Source organism: Clavelina lepadiformis, chromosome 9 (assembly GCF_947623445.1).
Source record: "Clavelina lepadiformis chromosome 9, kaClaLepa1.1, whole genome shotgun sequence".
Taxonomy (NCBI): Eukaryota; Metazoa; Chordata; class Ascidiacea; order Aplousobranchia; family Clavelinidae; genus Clavelina; species Clavelina lepadiformis.
Window position 1 is genome coordinate 6,161,581 of NC_135248.1, and position 16,429 is coordinate 6,178,009.

The 16,429-nt window shown below is 36.4% G+C and overlaps 1 protein-coding gene across 1 annotated transcript in view; it reads left to right on the top strand.

The window, feature by feature from the left end:
* The first annotated feature begins 8,680 nt into the window (after positions 1-8,680).
* LOC143471241 (acid-sensing ion channel 2-like) overlaps positions 8,681-16,429 on the top strand; it is a 28,308-nt gene continuing 20,559 nt past the window's right edge. Inside the window, exons 1-4 of the mRNA XM_076969652.1 lie at positions 8,681-9,022; positions 14,724-14,877; positions 15,595-15,754; positions 15,898-16,012. Coding sequence (XP_076825767.1) covers positions 8,735-9,022; positions 14,724-14,877; positions 15,595-15,754; positions 15,898-16,012 — 717 coding nt within the window. The 5' untranslated portion in view covers positions 8,681-8,734. The remainder of the gene's footprint in view (positions 9,023-14,723; positions 14,878-15,594; positions 15,755-15,897; positions 16,013-16,429) is intronic.

Consider the following 16,429-nt stretch of genomic DNA (forward strand, 5'->3'; position numbering starts at 1 on the left):
TACTTGCCAATGTATGTCGCACAGGGTTAAAGCACAAGTGCAATGCTGATACAAGTTTGTCTTAAAATAAAATATTTAGTTAATATCTACGCATGTTTCACGGCAAAACTCTGGTAGTTACCAAATATAATTAGTAAAACATTATTTTTAAATTCCGTCCTTTATCAAAATAGCTAACTTATCACGACTCGTCATGTACGTCCCTGCAAAAATGAATTTGTGCAAACCATTGGAATAAAGGCTGAAGATTGTAATCAAACATTGTTCAGACGTTGTTGATCGGAAAAGCCAAAATTCTGCTCTTGTAGAGTCCCTTTTGATATCTCAGACCAGCTATAATTTTATTACTGCTGATTTCAAACTTACAAGCGCTCTAAATCAAAAACGATTTGCCTGTTAATACTTACGATTTGCCTGTTAATACTTTTTCATTTCCTTGCTTCCAAAACACTTTCAACTTTACCACGCTCAAAGCGTTATAAAAAGAAGCCGAACTATACGCGTTCAGTCGTTTATGTACTTGGAACCTAGCAAGATGTGACACCTTTTGGGAAATTACTCTCACTTAAAAACGTTTGCTTTGGTCAATTTTACCGTTTAAATATAGCCTGCCCGTATGAGTAGTAGTATACGGCTACGTGCACCTCGTCGTAATAAGCGGTTTGGTTAGAACAGGGGTTCCCAACCGGTGGTACGCGTACCACTAGTGGTGCGCGGGAGCTTTTTAGGTGGTACGCGAGCAGCTCTCCGTTGCATGCGATATACAGTATAGTAGTATAACAATTTAATTTTGAGTTGCTAAAATATGCGAACAACACTTTTATTTCTTTTCGTAATAAATTCTCTGCACTCAGTAAGCTACTTTTGTCGATCTTGCTCCCTGCTGTCATTGTTATTAATACAATGCTGCTGTGCGAATATTGGATCAAATTAGTTGTTTTGAAAATAGTGGTACGTGTTGACAATCCGTGGTGGCTAAGTGGTACGAGAACATAAAAAGGTTGGGAACCCCTGGGTTAGAAGAATAGGTACCGGTATGCAGAGAGTTGATTTAGCTATTTAGGACTTGATTAAATTTAGACAAAGGCAATGATGAAAATGACAACGGAAGGCAATTGGCTCACCAAGAGAGGAAATGGGTTGGATGAGTTGGCGTTTACTGAATCTGTGCTCATAGAAGATTAACTTACTAACAACTGTTAACCAGGTGAAGCACGTAGGCTACCTAAGCTGTGATTTCGTTCTCAATTAAGCTAAATATTCAAATGCTTTTTGTAGTAAAAAATTGGTTTTGGGTGCATACAGTACCTGTAAGTCAAAAAATATAGAATCCAGTCTAAACATCTTTGAGACATGCCGCTTTTGCTGTCGAAGTTGAGGTAATGTGTTCCATCTTAGAGTAACCATTACACTGTCGATAAACCACTGTGTCTGCTAACTTGAAGTTATCACATATTATTCCGCATTTTTTGATTGTTAATATAACAAAACTAAAAGCTAATTATGGAGCATCAAAATCAAGGCAGAGTTGAAATTTGAGCTCCTATTTCATGTGATTAGAATAGCTCAAAACACATCTCGACACACGAGTAATATGGTGTCTATTTAATATGTCAAAAAGAAAACGGCAATGTAATGGATTAAGCACCAAAGCCAATTTTGTGCCACCCTGCGGCTTAAGAAAATTATCACTCTGTCTCATCATGGGTGATTTTCTTTTATATCTTTGGATTCTACAGGTAGATTATAAAACACAAAGCAATCTTGTTATTTTTTATCACGTTAAAAAAATGCCGGCAGGGAAATGAACTAAGTAACTGAACTAAACCAATATTTTACAGTAGATTTACTGAAAGTTTGGATTGTTTTTGGAATAAGTTATTCCAAAATATCTTTGAATTTGCCAGATTCGGTGGCCTACTTAGAAGTCTTATTAGTCTACCATGTAGACTCTACATGCTTATAAGTGTTGCCAAGTTGGGGGACACAACCCAAGTTTCTACGATTTTGACTATCAATAATTATATTTACGAGCCGAAGGTCAGTTATTAGGTCGGTCTTTATTACACCCGCTCAGTTTCCATACAATGTTACGTCACACACAACTTATGGTTTTACTACTCGACCATTGGTTTTCGCTATTGAAAACAGTTTTATTGGACAATATTGTGTTTTATTTTTGGTCAGTTTTAGCTTGGTCGAGATTTTTACTCAACGATTTCGAATTTCAAGCGTTTACCCAGCTTATTATATTAGTTTTGCGTACCGCAGTTTACTTAGATGGCAAAACCTAAACAAGCAAAATTGAATACCTTTTTTTCTACAAAATCTCAACATTTGCAGTCGTTAGAAATATCCGGTGTACCGACACTTAATCACGCGACACATAATCACGCGACATTTAATCACCGACACATAATCACTAGGACATTTAATCACGCGACACATAATCACTAGGACATTTAATCACGCGACACATAATCACTAGGACATTTAATCACGCGACTTCGATACGTAATCACGCGACATTTAATCACGCGACACATAATCACTTGGATGCGACTGCCAAATGCGTTTTGCTCGATTTTGAGACTGCCGCAGTAAGTGCTTTCCGCACAGCATTTCCTACAGCAAATGTTAGGAGTTGTTATTTTCACCTAACGCAAAGCGTCCTGCGCAAAGTGAATGAAATTGGCATGAAGTGTGACTACGAGTCTGATGACGAATTAAGAACAGCTGTTCGGTGTTTACCAGCCTTAGCCATGGTCCTTTCCTCTGACGTAGTCGAGTCATTTCTGATCTTAGCTGATAGCATGCCCGATCACGAGAAGATGCCTGAGCTGCTTTCGTATTTCGAACACACATATATCAGAGGCAGACGACGTCCGGGACGTGGTGAACATTACGGCTCAGCCATCTTTCCAATCGAAAGTTGGAATCATTACGAAGCCGGGGCAGGTTGCATTGCAAGAACCACAAATGCAGTCGAAGGTTGGCATTTTGGTCTCCAAGTGCTTTTTCAATGCCACCACCCGACAATGTGAGCTTTCATACGGGGAATTGAAAAAGACATTCAAATGCAACGTGCAACGTTTCTGCAAGGAATTGCTGGTACTCAACCTTCTATTCCAATACGGTACAAGGCACTGAAACTGCGCGTGCAAAACACAGTTGACCGTTATCTGTCAAGCGAGATTTTAGTCTATCTTCGTGCAGTTGCTTACATTTCCCATGCATAACATTGCTGTAAATTGTAAATGTAAAAAAATATTGTAAATGTGTGATTAAATGTCGCGTGATTAAATGTCCTAGTGATTATGTGTCGCGAGATTAAATGTCCTAGTGATTATGTGTCGCGTGATTAAATGTCGCGTGATTAAATGTCCTAGTGATTATGTGTCGGTGATTAAGCGTCGCGTGATTAATTGTCGCGTGATTAAGTGTCACCAAACCGAAATATCCATTAGGCCTACGCCTGCCGTGGAAACACCAATTACTCCTACTGTTAGTCCTTGTATTCCCGGGCATCAACAAAACATACGATCTTGGGTTCGTCCTTGAACATCATTCACAGCTTACCGACGCTGAGATATATAGACTTCTTCGGATGGTCCGAATCGATGAGGAGAAGATCAATCAAGTTGTAACGAACCTAGCTGGCGGGAAGTGACGAATGGACTTTTAATCGTGGTGTTATTTGCTAATGGCGTTGTAAATATTTGTTATGTTTTAAATAAAAAAATTGTTTGGAAAACTGGATTTTATATAGATAAAAGCTAGCGACTTAACTTTTAAATTATTAAATTAGTTTGCCAGTTAAGCATTTTTCCTCGTTATATGCTTGGATAGGCGGTGCCGCAAACAATGTACCGTATCACTTAAAGTCAATATTTCTTATATTTAATCATATATTTAATCACTTAAAGTCAAAATATTTCTCCCCCAGACATTTTGGGCTGGCGACGCCACTGTACATGTTTCAGGTATCCCGGCGTAATTGGTGTTAATTCAGAGACTCCCAGATAAACGAACACTCAAACAAATTTCTGTGTGACATTAGAGTTAGCTACAGCCTGTACACCTGTTTATTATGTAAGCGTCTTACTTTGTTAAATTACATACATCTGTTACAAGTACAACACCCTCAAATTCTTTGAAATTAGTTTCATAATTTTCATCCTCCGACTGTCTGCAGAAAATACGCATGTTTTTGTCATATTAGAGGCAGTGGTTCTCAACCTTTTTTGGCTTACGGCACCCTGCAAACAACCAAAAGATTTGGCGGCACCCACAGTCAAATCAAAAAGTTTCTGCATTAAATAAAAATAATTTTCGCAACCGTTTTCCTGGACTAGTGATTAGTGCGCAATAACTTGCGAAACGTAAATGGCACCCCGGTTGAGAGCCACTGTTAGACAAATTGCTTAGTTGAGTTGTCAGAAGAACTAACCACATCTGTTGGAAATCTGAATCTTGACACATAACGACGTCAACATAGCCCTCGAAACTAACGAGTAATTTCAAGCGTTACATTTATGGTGTGATGGTATGGTGTGTATGAAAAAATCTTTCTCCTCGGACTGTGGAAAGTCTTTGCACGACTTAAACTCGACCATTATTTTTCATCGCTCGGGCCCTGATTACCGAACTAGCACAAGTTCTGATAGACACAGAAATGTTTTTGATTATTTTATATCGTTTTTTTTATCGATTTCATATATTGTATCGACATTAAAAATGCTCACCGGGACCAATGAACAGGAAAGAGTTTCTTTAATACTTTGTCCAAGGACATTGCAACGGTAGCGCCACTGGGTATCGAACACCGGCCGCTTTGTAACAGACCAAGGCTTCTAACCGGTAGGATACCCAGCCCCCGCCTTGTTTATTATTTAATATGCGGTGTAGCTATAAATGTCTCAGTTTAAAAATAGAAAATAAAGCTTTATTTAAGCCTAATCCAAATTTCACCATGAAAAATTACAATTTTTCAAATCTCATTGCACAAGAAAAACCCGTTGCGTGTATGTGGCATGATCGATTTATAAGTTATACAATGCAAAAAATATCATAAAAAAGCAAGATATACTGCAAGATGACATTCTGGGATTAACTTTATGTTTAATTTTTCAACACGAGCATTCGCAAGCATACGCTTGCTTCATCAGATGTAGGCCTACTAGAAGATGGCAAAAATTATTTCAAAATGCAAAGAATGTTACACTAATACTTTGAACCAATATACCGAAAAAGTATACATTTGTATGATCTGCATGAAAACAACGGCAAAAACAGCTTTCTCTTCGGGCCCCTTTCTCCTACCAAATGGCAAACATTGGCATGGTAAATGGGCTTTCTTCTGTCGCAATTGGTCGAGGTCGAGAACAATAAACATTTCAACATCAAAACTTTAACAATGATTAATTATTATTATTATTATTAGAAACAAGGCATGTTTGAATCGCCAAGTGTTCAAAAACTTTCCATTGCGATCGGTACCATAACAAGTAGCCTACCGTATAACAATAACATCTTTGAGATTTCGATTTCGTTGAATTATTCATGCAACAAGAATGACTGACTTTAATTCTTAAGACTTCCTAAAGCTGTCGGTAGGCTTTAGCGATTGTGCTGTCTGGCGACACTCTCCAGAGATTTCCGTTAACGATTTTTCTCGACAGGTCTTTTGCGGCGGAACGAACTTGCTTTGTTCAAATCAAGCAGCTCTCCGATTGCATGCACTGTATGGTTTAGTTTGCCAAAGTCATACTTTAGTCATTTTCGGTCTGCTTTTAAACCGAGCAGCATGTCCTCCTTTGAGAATACATTTTCTCAAATCTACATAAACGCATCGAAGCCTGATAAAGAGGTTGCGTTAAGATATACAGCAAGTCATCTGAAAATTTATTAGAGCTGTTTACTAACTATAAAAACACATCAACATTAGCAAGAGTAGAAATTTATGTGTCAGGGTCTGTAGAAGCTAACAACATCTATCAGGTAAATCACAAGTAATGATGCTGTAAATTTTAACTATCTTATAACTATTCGCTGTCACTCCAGCAATGGTAAATTTTGTTAACATTTAAAACTACGAGTCAGCATTAATATATTAAACTATAAATAACCAAATGTTATTGAAATAATAGCAAATAAGTTTATAGGATTTTTCTGAATTTTTCCTGGTTATAAAAATGTAACATAGCCAATAGTAGAAAAAACACACTACATAACCATTTATAGATAATGTTGGTGAAAGTGTAGCAACTTGTCGTGTAGACTTTTTTCCTTTTGGCATACTGGATGATATTTTAAAGAATTTTCGTCAGTTTCTTACACAAAATTCGTTCTAAATTTGAATCTTAAGCTTTCAGTCAGTAAAAGCGATAAATGACTGCAATGACTATATAGCTTGAAATGATAATTGGTGAATCTACATTGCTTAATAAAGTCAGGGCATAAAATAGGCCAGCAAACGCATAATTTTATATTAATGTTATCGTTTGTCCGCAATCTGCTTTTGTTTGCAATATGCCAGATTCTTACATAATACAACGCTTAAAACCGGCAACGTTTAATCAAATCATTACGACGTCTAATTTAACTCAAGTATTTTTTAAAACTTAATTAAGTATGAAAGGTTACAAAGCGCCTGGCTTCTGTCGGATGCCCTGGTGTGGATGCTCTAGCATAGAGTGTTATCTGCGCTGTAATTATGCCCAGCAAAATAAACAAATCATATTATCAGAAATGTGCAAGACAATAAATGCAAACCACAAAACAAGTAAACTACTAATAAACTGAAGTTATGCAATCAGCCAACCAAACGAATTGATAACTTTAATACTATCTTTAGGCATAATACAAATAACTAAACGAAAGATCTAGAGGTATATAAAATTAAACTATATAAGTGATAAAAACAATTACAAGCTAAACGTTTTGTGAGATGTTTTCACATTGCACCAAATAATCTGTAGTTGGCCTTAGTAGTAGCGTCACTACTCACTAGCCATTTTGCCGTTGAATTGAAGTCAATTTTTAGCCGTTTAATGGATTTAAAACCGTTCAATTACTGATATATTGGTCATGCAATATCGGTCAATTCTGATTAATTGGCTGCTATTTAATAAAATCAGTTTGTTATGAAAACCTTGAGAATTTATATTTACTGACAATTTTATCAAAAGTCTATTTTTAAACCCATGAGTTGACCCAAAAAACAATTAAACAGCAAAATAGCATTTGAGACCAAATACAGGTTAGTTATTTGGCGCAAGCTCAGTTTGTATAAAATATATCAAGTTTAAATAAATTAGTACAAATTTTGTTTACATTTACATTGACATATTTGCATTTATCTTATTTTTTATAATTCTATTTCAAAACACCGCCTTACAACATTAATAAAATTATTTTGTTGGCAAGCCACTTGAACTGAAAATAATTGACTGAATACGTAAACAAATAATCGGTAACCAATATTTTTTTTGAATAAGTAGGGTAACCAGAGAAACGGTTATGCCGTTAAGCAGCGGTTTATGTCGTTATACACCACAGACATCTATAAAAAAAATTTAAAAGCTACTGAAAACCAAAGGCTTGAAATGCTTACCCCATTCTTTAGGCTTCCATAAAAAGGATTTATACAATATAATCGATTCTTTAGCACGTATATTGGAAGAAAATTGTCTTGTATTGATTTTATAAGCTGCAAAAGTTTGCGAGTTACAAGGCAAGCCTTACACGTCAATATTATAACATCTTTTAACTTATCTTCTTCTATAGCCTTTTTTTTGAGCAAGTCACTGGAAGGTTGCAAAAATAGAAAGTTACACAGCACGGAAGCAAGTAATTCATACAGCTCTGGCAATGTATTTAAAAAGTAAAATGGTGAAAAAGAGAAATATTCAATTTAAAGGAATTACAACATTCATTCTTCTAATGGAAGGAGCATGACCCTGTACATTTTTAAACTTAGTTTTAAATTTGTAAAGTTTTTAATATTCCTAAATCGGTTATAAGCTTAGCACAAGTTTTGAATTGCAACATTTGTTTTCCTTGCTGCCGGGCGGCCAATGAATATCGATTTTTGTTTTTGAACAATGGATCACATATCTCCAGCAAAAATCGATTAACTGATGAGATTTTAATGATGTGTCATGTCAGAAAAAGAAATTGAATGGACTTGCAATACATGGGTTATCCAGGGCTCAGTTTTAAGTTGAAACTATTTGTCTTTTATAGGTACGTGTTGGACGTTACAATGCCTCATGATAAACATGTTGCTGGCCAGACCAATTCAATAGTTTTCTTTAAATATTGAATATTTGGACGTGTACATCAACGACATTAGCGGTAATCATTTTCCTGAAGGACCAGAGACAGGCTTTTGAAACGAATTACTTATTAATTGACAGATTGTTGTTAAAATCAAACCAGGTAACAAAGTGTCAAGTTACAGTATATATGACGTGGAATTTAGTTAAGTTGCTATCAAGAGACCAGTTTTAATTGCTCAGACTTTGTAAAAAAACTTCAAAGCAGAGTATTGTATTTACAGAGCATTGTATTTTAGTATAGCTTATAGTATATTTACAATTTCACATACTATTTGAATATCCATACTTAATCAGTATTTAAAGACTCATGCGCTTTACGTTTGTTTTGCAGACATTTTTGTATGTCTTTCGGCACTTACATGTAAATTAAGGATTATATGTAATTAAATAAAATGTCAGAAATAACCGACAGACATTTAAAAACTCTTTCTGCAAGAATAAGAAATTGTGAAGAACCTGAAGAGAACGATAAAACATCCAGCCCTTCTTATGAACACAGCTTTCTTGATTTGAGCAGCCAGACCTCCGAAAAAGAGGAAAAGCCATCAAATATCCATGTTTTCTCTGCCTCATCGACAATGCATGGTTTCAGTCACATGTTTGCTTTACACCATTCATTTTTACGAAAATTTGTTTGGGGCGTTGCATTTGTTGCAAGTTTTACGTTGCTCTTGTTTCAGGTGAGTTTTCACAAATAGTCTATACTTGAATGTCTATATAGCCTATACAGAGATAACATAAATACAACAGATATACATTTTGACTTTCAATTTTTGTTGCAACGCAACGAATTTGCTTACAACAAATGATTACATTTTGTTCTCTTGACTCTATACTTATGTAAGAGATTTGTTTGCTTCATATTTAACTCTCATTTACTGTCTTCTCTCTTTATAAATTGTTGTCCATGTCAAAGTATTCCTTGCTATACTAATAAGTAATAACAAATTACATTACTTGTTATTTAGATTGCGACTAGTAATGTTGGCGAACATACCATCTACGTTTTTGCGTACCTTTTTTCAGAATTTGTTGTTTGTAATACTTTTGTGTTAGCTATATTTTGTTTTTATCAAACTTTCGTCTAATTGGAAGCTTAACTATATGTTTTTATCTTATAGTAAAATTACATTTTCGTTATCTTGCAAGTTTTAAACCCTTGCTTGAATCTTTTTCCGCTTTTTCCAATCGTTTAAATAATCAATCGTTTGTGAGCATTTTCTTATTCTTTAACTTGCTATATCGACTATAGCATTGCAATTCTTGCTTTGAGCAGCTAATGGCGAAAATAGGCGATACGATTTGAATCTATTGTTTTTATTGCTTCCAAGTATTAAAGCTTTCAGTCATTTTTCTTCACAGGTTTTTTAGTACAAAAGGATAAGATAATTAATAATTTTCAAATTTGAAAACCCTGTACTATTGTGGTAAGAGAACGGGATGGCATGCACTTTTTTATGGATGGCCACAAAACTGATCCTATAGGTGCCAATGAACCCAATTTATGTCTAGGATTTTAGCACAAAACCGTTGCTTTAGTTGGTGTCAATGGAAAGACACAGCGAAAATTAAATAGGCCGAGAAATGGGGGCCTACGGAAGGAATTTCTTCCCCTTGAAAGAATGTGTTAAGCATTGTTTGCAAGTGGTTGTTTTCTGACCATGTTTCTACTTTCTGCCATGTATAATTGTTATTGGCAACTCGTGTGTCACAATAATTTTCCAGTGCTTTTGAGATCATATTTCTGCCGCCGACATTACAATTGTTATCGTCGGAATTGTTACAGATGAGTCAATGGCTCAACAATCAGTCAATCACAATTACTTGAAAGTATTGCGTCTGCATATATAGGCTTTTCATAGCTTACTCCAATCCATTTCTCCATAAGTTTTTAGCGTGGTCCACATGGACCATCAATGATCCACAAAAAAATTCTCGTGCTCTATTCGGTGATTTCCAAACTTAGGAATAAGTTTTGTTTTTATATTTTAAAGCATTTTTCTCAATTATTATTTTATTATTTTATTTGTATGTTATTACTCACAACCTCCTCCATCAATGTTAATTTTGCCCCGTACCTCAGAATTCCAAACAATTGAAACTAAAATTTATTTATACATTGAATGACTGTCAACGCTGAACCATCTCCAGTTTTCTTTTTTATTTTGCACTTTTCGTTATTGTGCTTTTATGCCATTCGAGATTAGACATTATTGTAGTTTCTTGGAAACAGCATTAGTCACTCTTTATTCCCAAACATACGTATGTTGTAAAACCGCTTGCTGGGTTCACATTAAAACAAGGGACAATGGCCTCACCACATTTCATTCTAAGAGCCTATCATATGGTCTCTTGTTAGTCAATCTCTGGCGACGGCAGAGAATGCTTGGATGGGGTAATAGTATACCGCTATAACATCATCAACGTCTATAAGCCCCACCCTCGTCACTTCCTTTGTTCCCTTCCCCCAGCCTATATTCTGGCTTCCTGGGCAGTCAAAAACAACTTGGCCCTTCTCTTTAGCCCGAAGAATGAAGCCACATTTTTCCTAGGACGCTGGGGAACAGGAACAAATTCTGACTTGGCATTCGCGAGTGCTCATGCTGACAATCAATTACCAAACAAATGTGGGTAATTCCTGCAATGCGGTCTGCGGTCCCTACATCAACTCTCGCATATCACTGCTTGCGAACTTCGGACATCAGTTCCAGGCAAACCAAAGGCCGATTGCAAATGTTTTAGCTTTATTACTAACGAGTTTGCTTCAAGCCTACCACTGATCTTCCAAGTCCGGACCCGGCTTACCACGACTTCTGCAGCGGCCTAGTACTTTTGTCAAAAAAATTCATCCCATGCGGCTGCAGCCCCAACTAGTCTCAGTGCTACGATTCAGAAGGTGAGTCCTATTACCATTCTTTTTGTAGTACTCTTTTCCAGGCTCCGTTTCCCACAAAACAGCTTCCGCACCATCTCGGAGAAGTTCAATGCTAAGAAAGTTGCGCGGTGAACGTGAAGGGAATCTGTCAACATCAACTCATACCCAAGTCGCAAAGGCATCGAGTATCCTAAATAACCTTACTATGAGGTTAGCTCACACTCCTTGCTCGTGTATGATCTTTTCTAACATCATCGCCACTCAACTGGTGATAAGCTGGATACATGGGCAAAGATAAAGCAAGTCTTCTAAACTTGTCGCAAGATAAGTGTCTGACCTGTGAAGGGCAGAAAAATCTGGCGGCCAAAAATTCTCTGGAGATTTCTCCCCAAGTAAGTTTGCCGTTGCTCTCCAAAAAACAAAGCCAGGTTAAGTCCCAGTTCCAGCGTCTAACCATATGGCTTATACTTCATGCTCGTCCTGCAATGAAGTTTTGGCAGGGTAGCTTCCCGCCTTCCAGCTTGCGACATCATAAAATCCCTAAACTATGGAGAAGGGTATTGTAGTCGCGATCAAAAAGCCGATAGGGGATCCAAAGAGTCATAGTTCGATATCTTTTTTGAGTGTCTCCTTCAAAATCCTCGAACGCCCGCGTTAAACCCATCGCTAATTTTTCTCCTCTTTCCCGAGAGCAAGCTGTCGAAGCACACACGCAAAGATGAGCATTTGGTACTTTGAAAGTACCGTCGGTAACGGTACCGGTACTTGGCAAAAAAGTACCGACGGTTCCGGCATTCAGTACTATTTTAAAAAAGTAGATCGGTACTTTGTCGGTACTCGGATGTGTAAAAGATGCTGCTGCAAATGCAATGTTGCCGCTGTTATGCCCCCAGTAAAGGTTACTCCAGGTCAAAGCATGTGTGACGTTAATCGATTGCAATGTTACTTGATATTTCTAAACTAAAAAAGATAAACAGATGCTAAAATTGTGTTAAGAATTAATTAGTATGTATTTTTGAAAATATACTTGTTAAAATTTTGAAATTATCTCGTGAAAAGTACCGAGTGCCGAGACCGACTAAAACGTCTTGAAAAAAGTAATTTGGTACTTTTTTCAAAATTTTTTTTAACTTTGCCCTTGGTGCCCCCAGCTAACTACGACCCGACTATGGTCCTAAATTATTGCTAGTTATAATCCAGTGGTGGGAATAAGTACAGTGCTGGCAAAAAAAATCTTTACATAGACAAAAAAAATCTTTACAAAGAATTCAAACGAAAGGACTTCACAAATTATGTCTTTTATTGCACATAAAATATTGTCAATCAGTACTTTGTCATCTCGCCCTTGGAATTTATTACAATTTGAAGCCTTCTGGGCATGGAATCAGCAAGGGCGGCAAAGTAGGTGGAGTCCAGGGTTACCCAGAGTTTTTTCAGCTCATGCTGAAGATCATTGATACTGCTTGGCCGCTTCTCTTGAATTTGTTTTTTTAAGACATTCCATGCATTTTCAATCGGATTAAGGTCTGGCGAATTACCAGGCCACTCTAAAACTTCGATATTATGCTCATTAAGAAAGTTTTTTACGATCTTCGACTTGTGTGCTGGTGCACCATCATGCATGAAATGATCACACTGATGAATCCTCCAGAATGTGAGAAGATGATCTTTTAAAACAGTGATAAAATTGCTTCCTTTCATTGTTACATTTCTCGGAAGGAAGTACAAACCTGCCCGGCCCATATTTCCACTGAAAGCACCCCACACCATTACACTGCCAGGGTATTTCATCGTTTTAACCGTATATTTAGGGTCATACCGTGATGCGGTACTCGGACGACGCACCATCTTTAGGACTCCCCTCACCAGTCTAAAAGTGCCCTCATCACTGAACATTACTTTTCTCCACTCTTCAGCTGTCCAATGTCTATATCTTTTGCAAAAAATTAGTCTTTTCTTCTTCATAGCTGCAGTAAGCATGGGCTTCTTGGCAGCACGGCGATATGGCAGACCAAGGTCCTTTTGCAGTCGATGACGAATTGTCCTGGTGGAGACGCTATTGAGAAGCTCTGGGTGCTTGTTTTTCAATTCAAACGAGGTTATAGACGGATATGATCTTACTTCACGCTTCAAAAGCTTATCCGTTCTTGGCGAGGTCTTCTTAGGTGCGCCAGAGCCTGACTTCCTCTTCGGTACCATCCCGGGTGGAAATGACGCCGTCGATCTTTTTAACTGATAAATGGCCTCTCTTGAGACCCCAATATCTCTGGCTACAGCAATCACAGAATATCCCTTCTCTAACAAAGTCAACGCACGAGACTTTTCTGCCATTTGCATCTTCTTTCGACCCATTTTCGTTTTTGCAATAAAATTTCCAAATCCTCAAAATTTCAAGAAATTGAAAAATATTGACCGATTTTACCCACCTTACTATTCACCAAGCTGCAACACAACACGAAGCACGCAGAGCAATTTCTTTGCGGTGAAATATAGCAACATAGTAGATTATGACGTAAACAGAAGCGTTTTTGTGACGCAATGCTTTTGGCAGGAACAGTAAGTAAAACACAAACGTTGATTTTTCATGTAAAGTTTTTTTTTGCCAAATGAATGTAAAGATTTTTTTTGCCAGCACTGTATGTTATTTTGGCCACGTCAAAGTTTTTTTGGACTTGGTAGAATATTTACTTTTGTTTTGCAAAAGCCGTGCTTTAGGGTGATGCCATTTTATTGGAAAGTTATGTTTACATTTTCGTCGCGTGACTCTCTTTCATGTGAGCCATTCCCATGTAATAAATTGTATTTTTCCAAAAATTTCTTACATGACCTTAGAACTATAAGACGATTTAGAGCGCTAGAAGACTAAAACAATAAGTGGACCATAAGCACCGTCAAGCGCCATTCTCCTTGTCCTCTTACATCTCTGGCGGTTTTTAAGAAGGATTCCATAATTAAGGATTAATAAAAGTTCAATAAAGCTAGAAACAGGCATACTTAGAAAATAAACAATTACAGTACAATTACATTAGTAGCCACATGTCTGTCTGACCGTCTGTCTGTCTGACCGTCTGTCTGTCTGACCGTCTGTCTGTGACTTTCAACAAATGTCGGCTAACACATCGACAGAACTGCACAGCAGCACGACTTTATATTTCAACGGTTGCAACAGCGCTGCTACTTTTTAGTTGTACCAGTTCACCTCTTTTTGTCAACGTGTAGTGAATGATTTGCTCTTTTATTGATAAAGCGTATATTAAGCTTGAAAACTTACGGCGTCAGTACATCTAAACTTTAGTTGTACTAATTCTAAAGTACATCTAAAAATGCAACCACTACCTATAGCCGATGTTGTTGTAACCTTTGCTTTAAAAAATTGCCTTTTATCGTTTTACTTCCCCAAGTTTGCATAAAAGAGACAAAAACTTTCAAGTTTTATCTATCATATTTTATGAAATCCTCAAAATCTTTCATAGCAATTAAAATAATATGCTCGTATTTTTTGTCAGAGTTCTAACAGAGTACGTTATTATCTTGAACGACCTCACGTTACAAGGCTTGATGAAGTTGCAGAAAAAGTGCTTATTTTCCCAGCTGTCACAATATGCAATATGAACGAATTCAGATTCACCAAGATTACTAAGAATGATATGTTTAATGCTGGTAAGACGGCAGTGGTGTTTTCTTGTACTTGAGCTACTGTAATCTAATGTAACGAATACATATAAACTTTGGATTTTTATCATAATTATGTTTTCGCAAAAGAAAGAAAAAACGATGGATTAAAACAGAAAATTCATATTGGTAAAAAAGTAGTCACTTATGAAGGTGATACCAAATTTTATGATTTAAGTTGATTAATTCCGATATTAGGCCTATAACAGAAATCGACCACACATGCATATCCATTTATAAAATCATTTTACCTGGTGTAGGAATCGTAACTGTCCTAAGTTTAACGTCGGGTTACGACACTAAATGTCCACTGAAAATATAAGAATTAAGAGATTACTGTTAAGAAGGTTCGTTTGCACCTTACTCGTAACACTTTTCATTTTTATTGGTATCATAAAATTAAACAAACTATACTGGCAAACATCTGATGACGACGTAAACAAGATAAAACCCCTAACGTTTGTTTTGCTTTTCACAAATTTGACGCCAAGAAAAAAAACGCATTGACGGTGCTAGGCCATATAAATACCTATCAAAAAAATTAAATGTGAGCGTACATAATTTCAGGGAAAACAAAGAAATGAATTTTAAAAAACACAATGTTTTTTCTGAAGTCTACATGTATTCAATATAATTAACTTACATACTGATTTTGTGACTGCATGTATGATTCATTTTATGATTTAAAAGTAACCTTGTTCGAAGGTTATTGGCTCGGATTCCTCGATAAAAGAAACAAGCTTATTAGACCATCTTTTTATGAAGAATTGGACCAAGTTGAAAGTCAACCTAGTAGCATAAAAGATAATCTACGCGAATTGAAGAAACAGATGAAAAATTTAACAAACTTCGATACTGAATTCAAGTAAGTGTTTTGCGTTTGTCATTAACATCGTGTCTAACAATAGATTCTGAGGTTGTTTTCATTTTGGTATAGGTCTACATGTGATTATTTGTACTTGGATTGAAATTCGATCACTATTTTGTCATGCTTTCGTTTATTAACAGGAAAAAAGACTTAAATATGATGGAGTTTTACAATAGAACTGGACATAACCTTGAAGACTTTTTACTCAGTTGTAGGTATAGAGCACAAACCTGCACGGCACAAAACTTTACAGAGGTATGTTTCTGCAAACACATTACTTTGATTTGTATAATCTTGCTTTCCAAGTCCATGTACAAAGCAAATATTTTACTTTGTATAATGTAGGAATAAAGCAAATTGTTGAATGAAGTTTTATTGTAAAGTAATTTTTATGAGGGGGCGAAATCATTTCATAACTCAGATCGAGTGCTAATATGATACCAACAGGACCGTTAAGGCTACCGCCTTAAAAACATAATGTTCTTCACTAATTATTACCATAGAATAGATTACACTGGTCTACAAAAACAAAACAATTTTTAGTTGCATGAACTTTGATGATTGATTTAGGATAAGTTTTGGTTGCTGAATCCAATTCTGAGCTCAGAATTGCTCTATCACGTCAGGTTTTTTCGCTGCGCATTTTCCCCAATTTCATAAATTGATCAAATT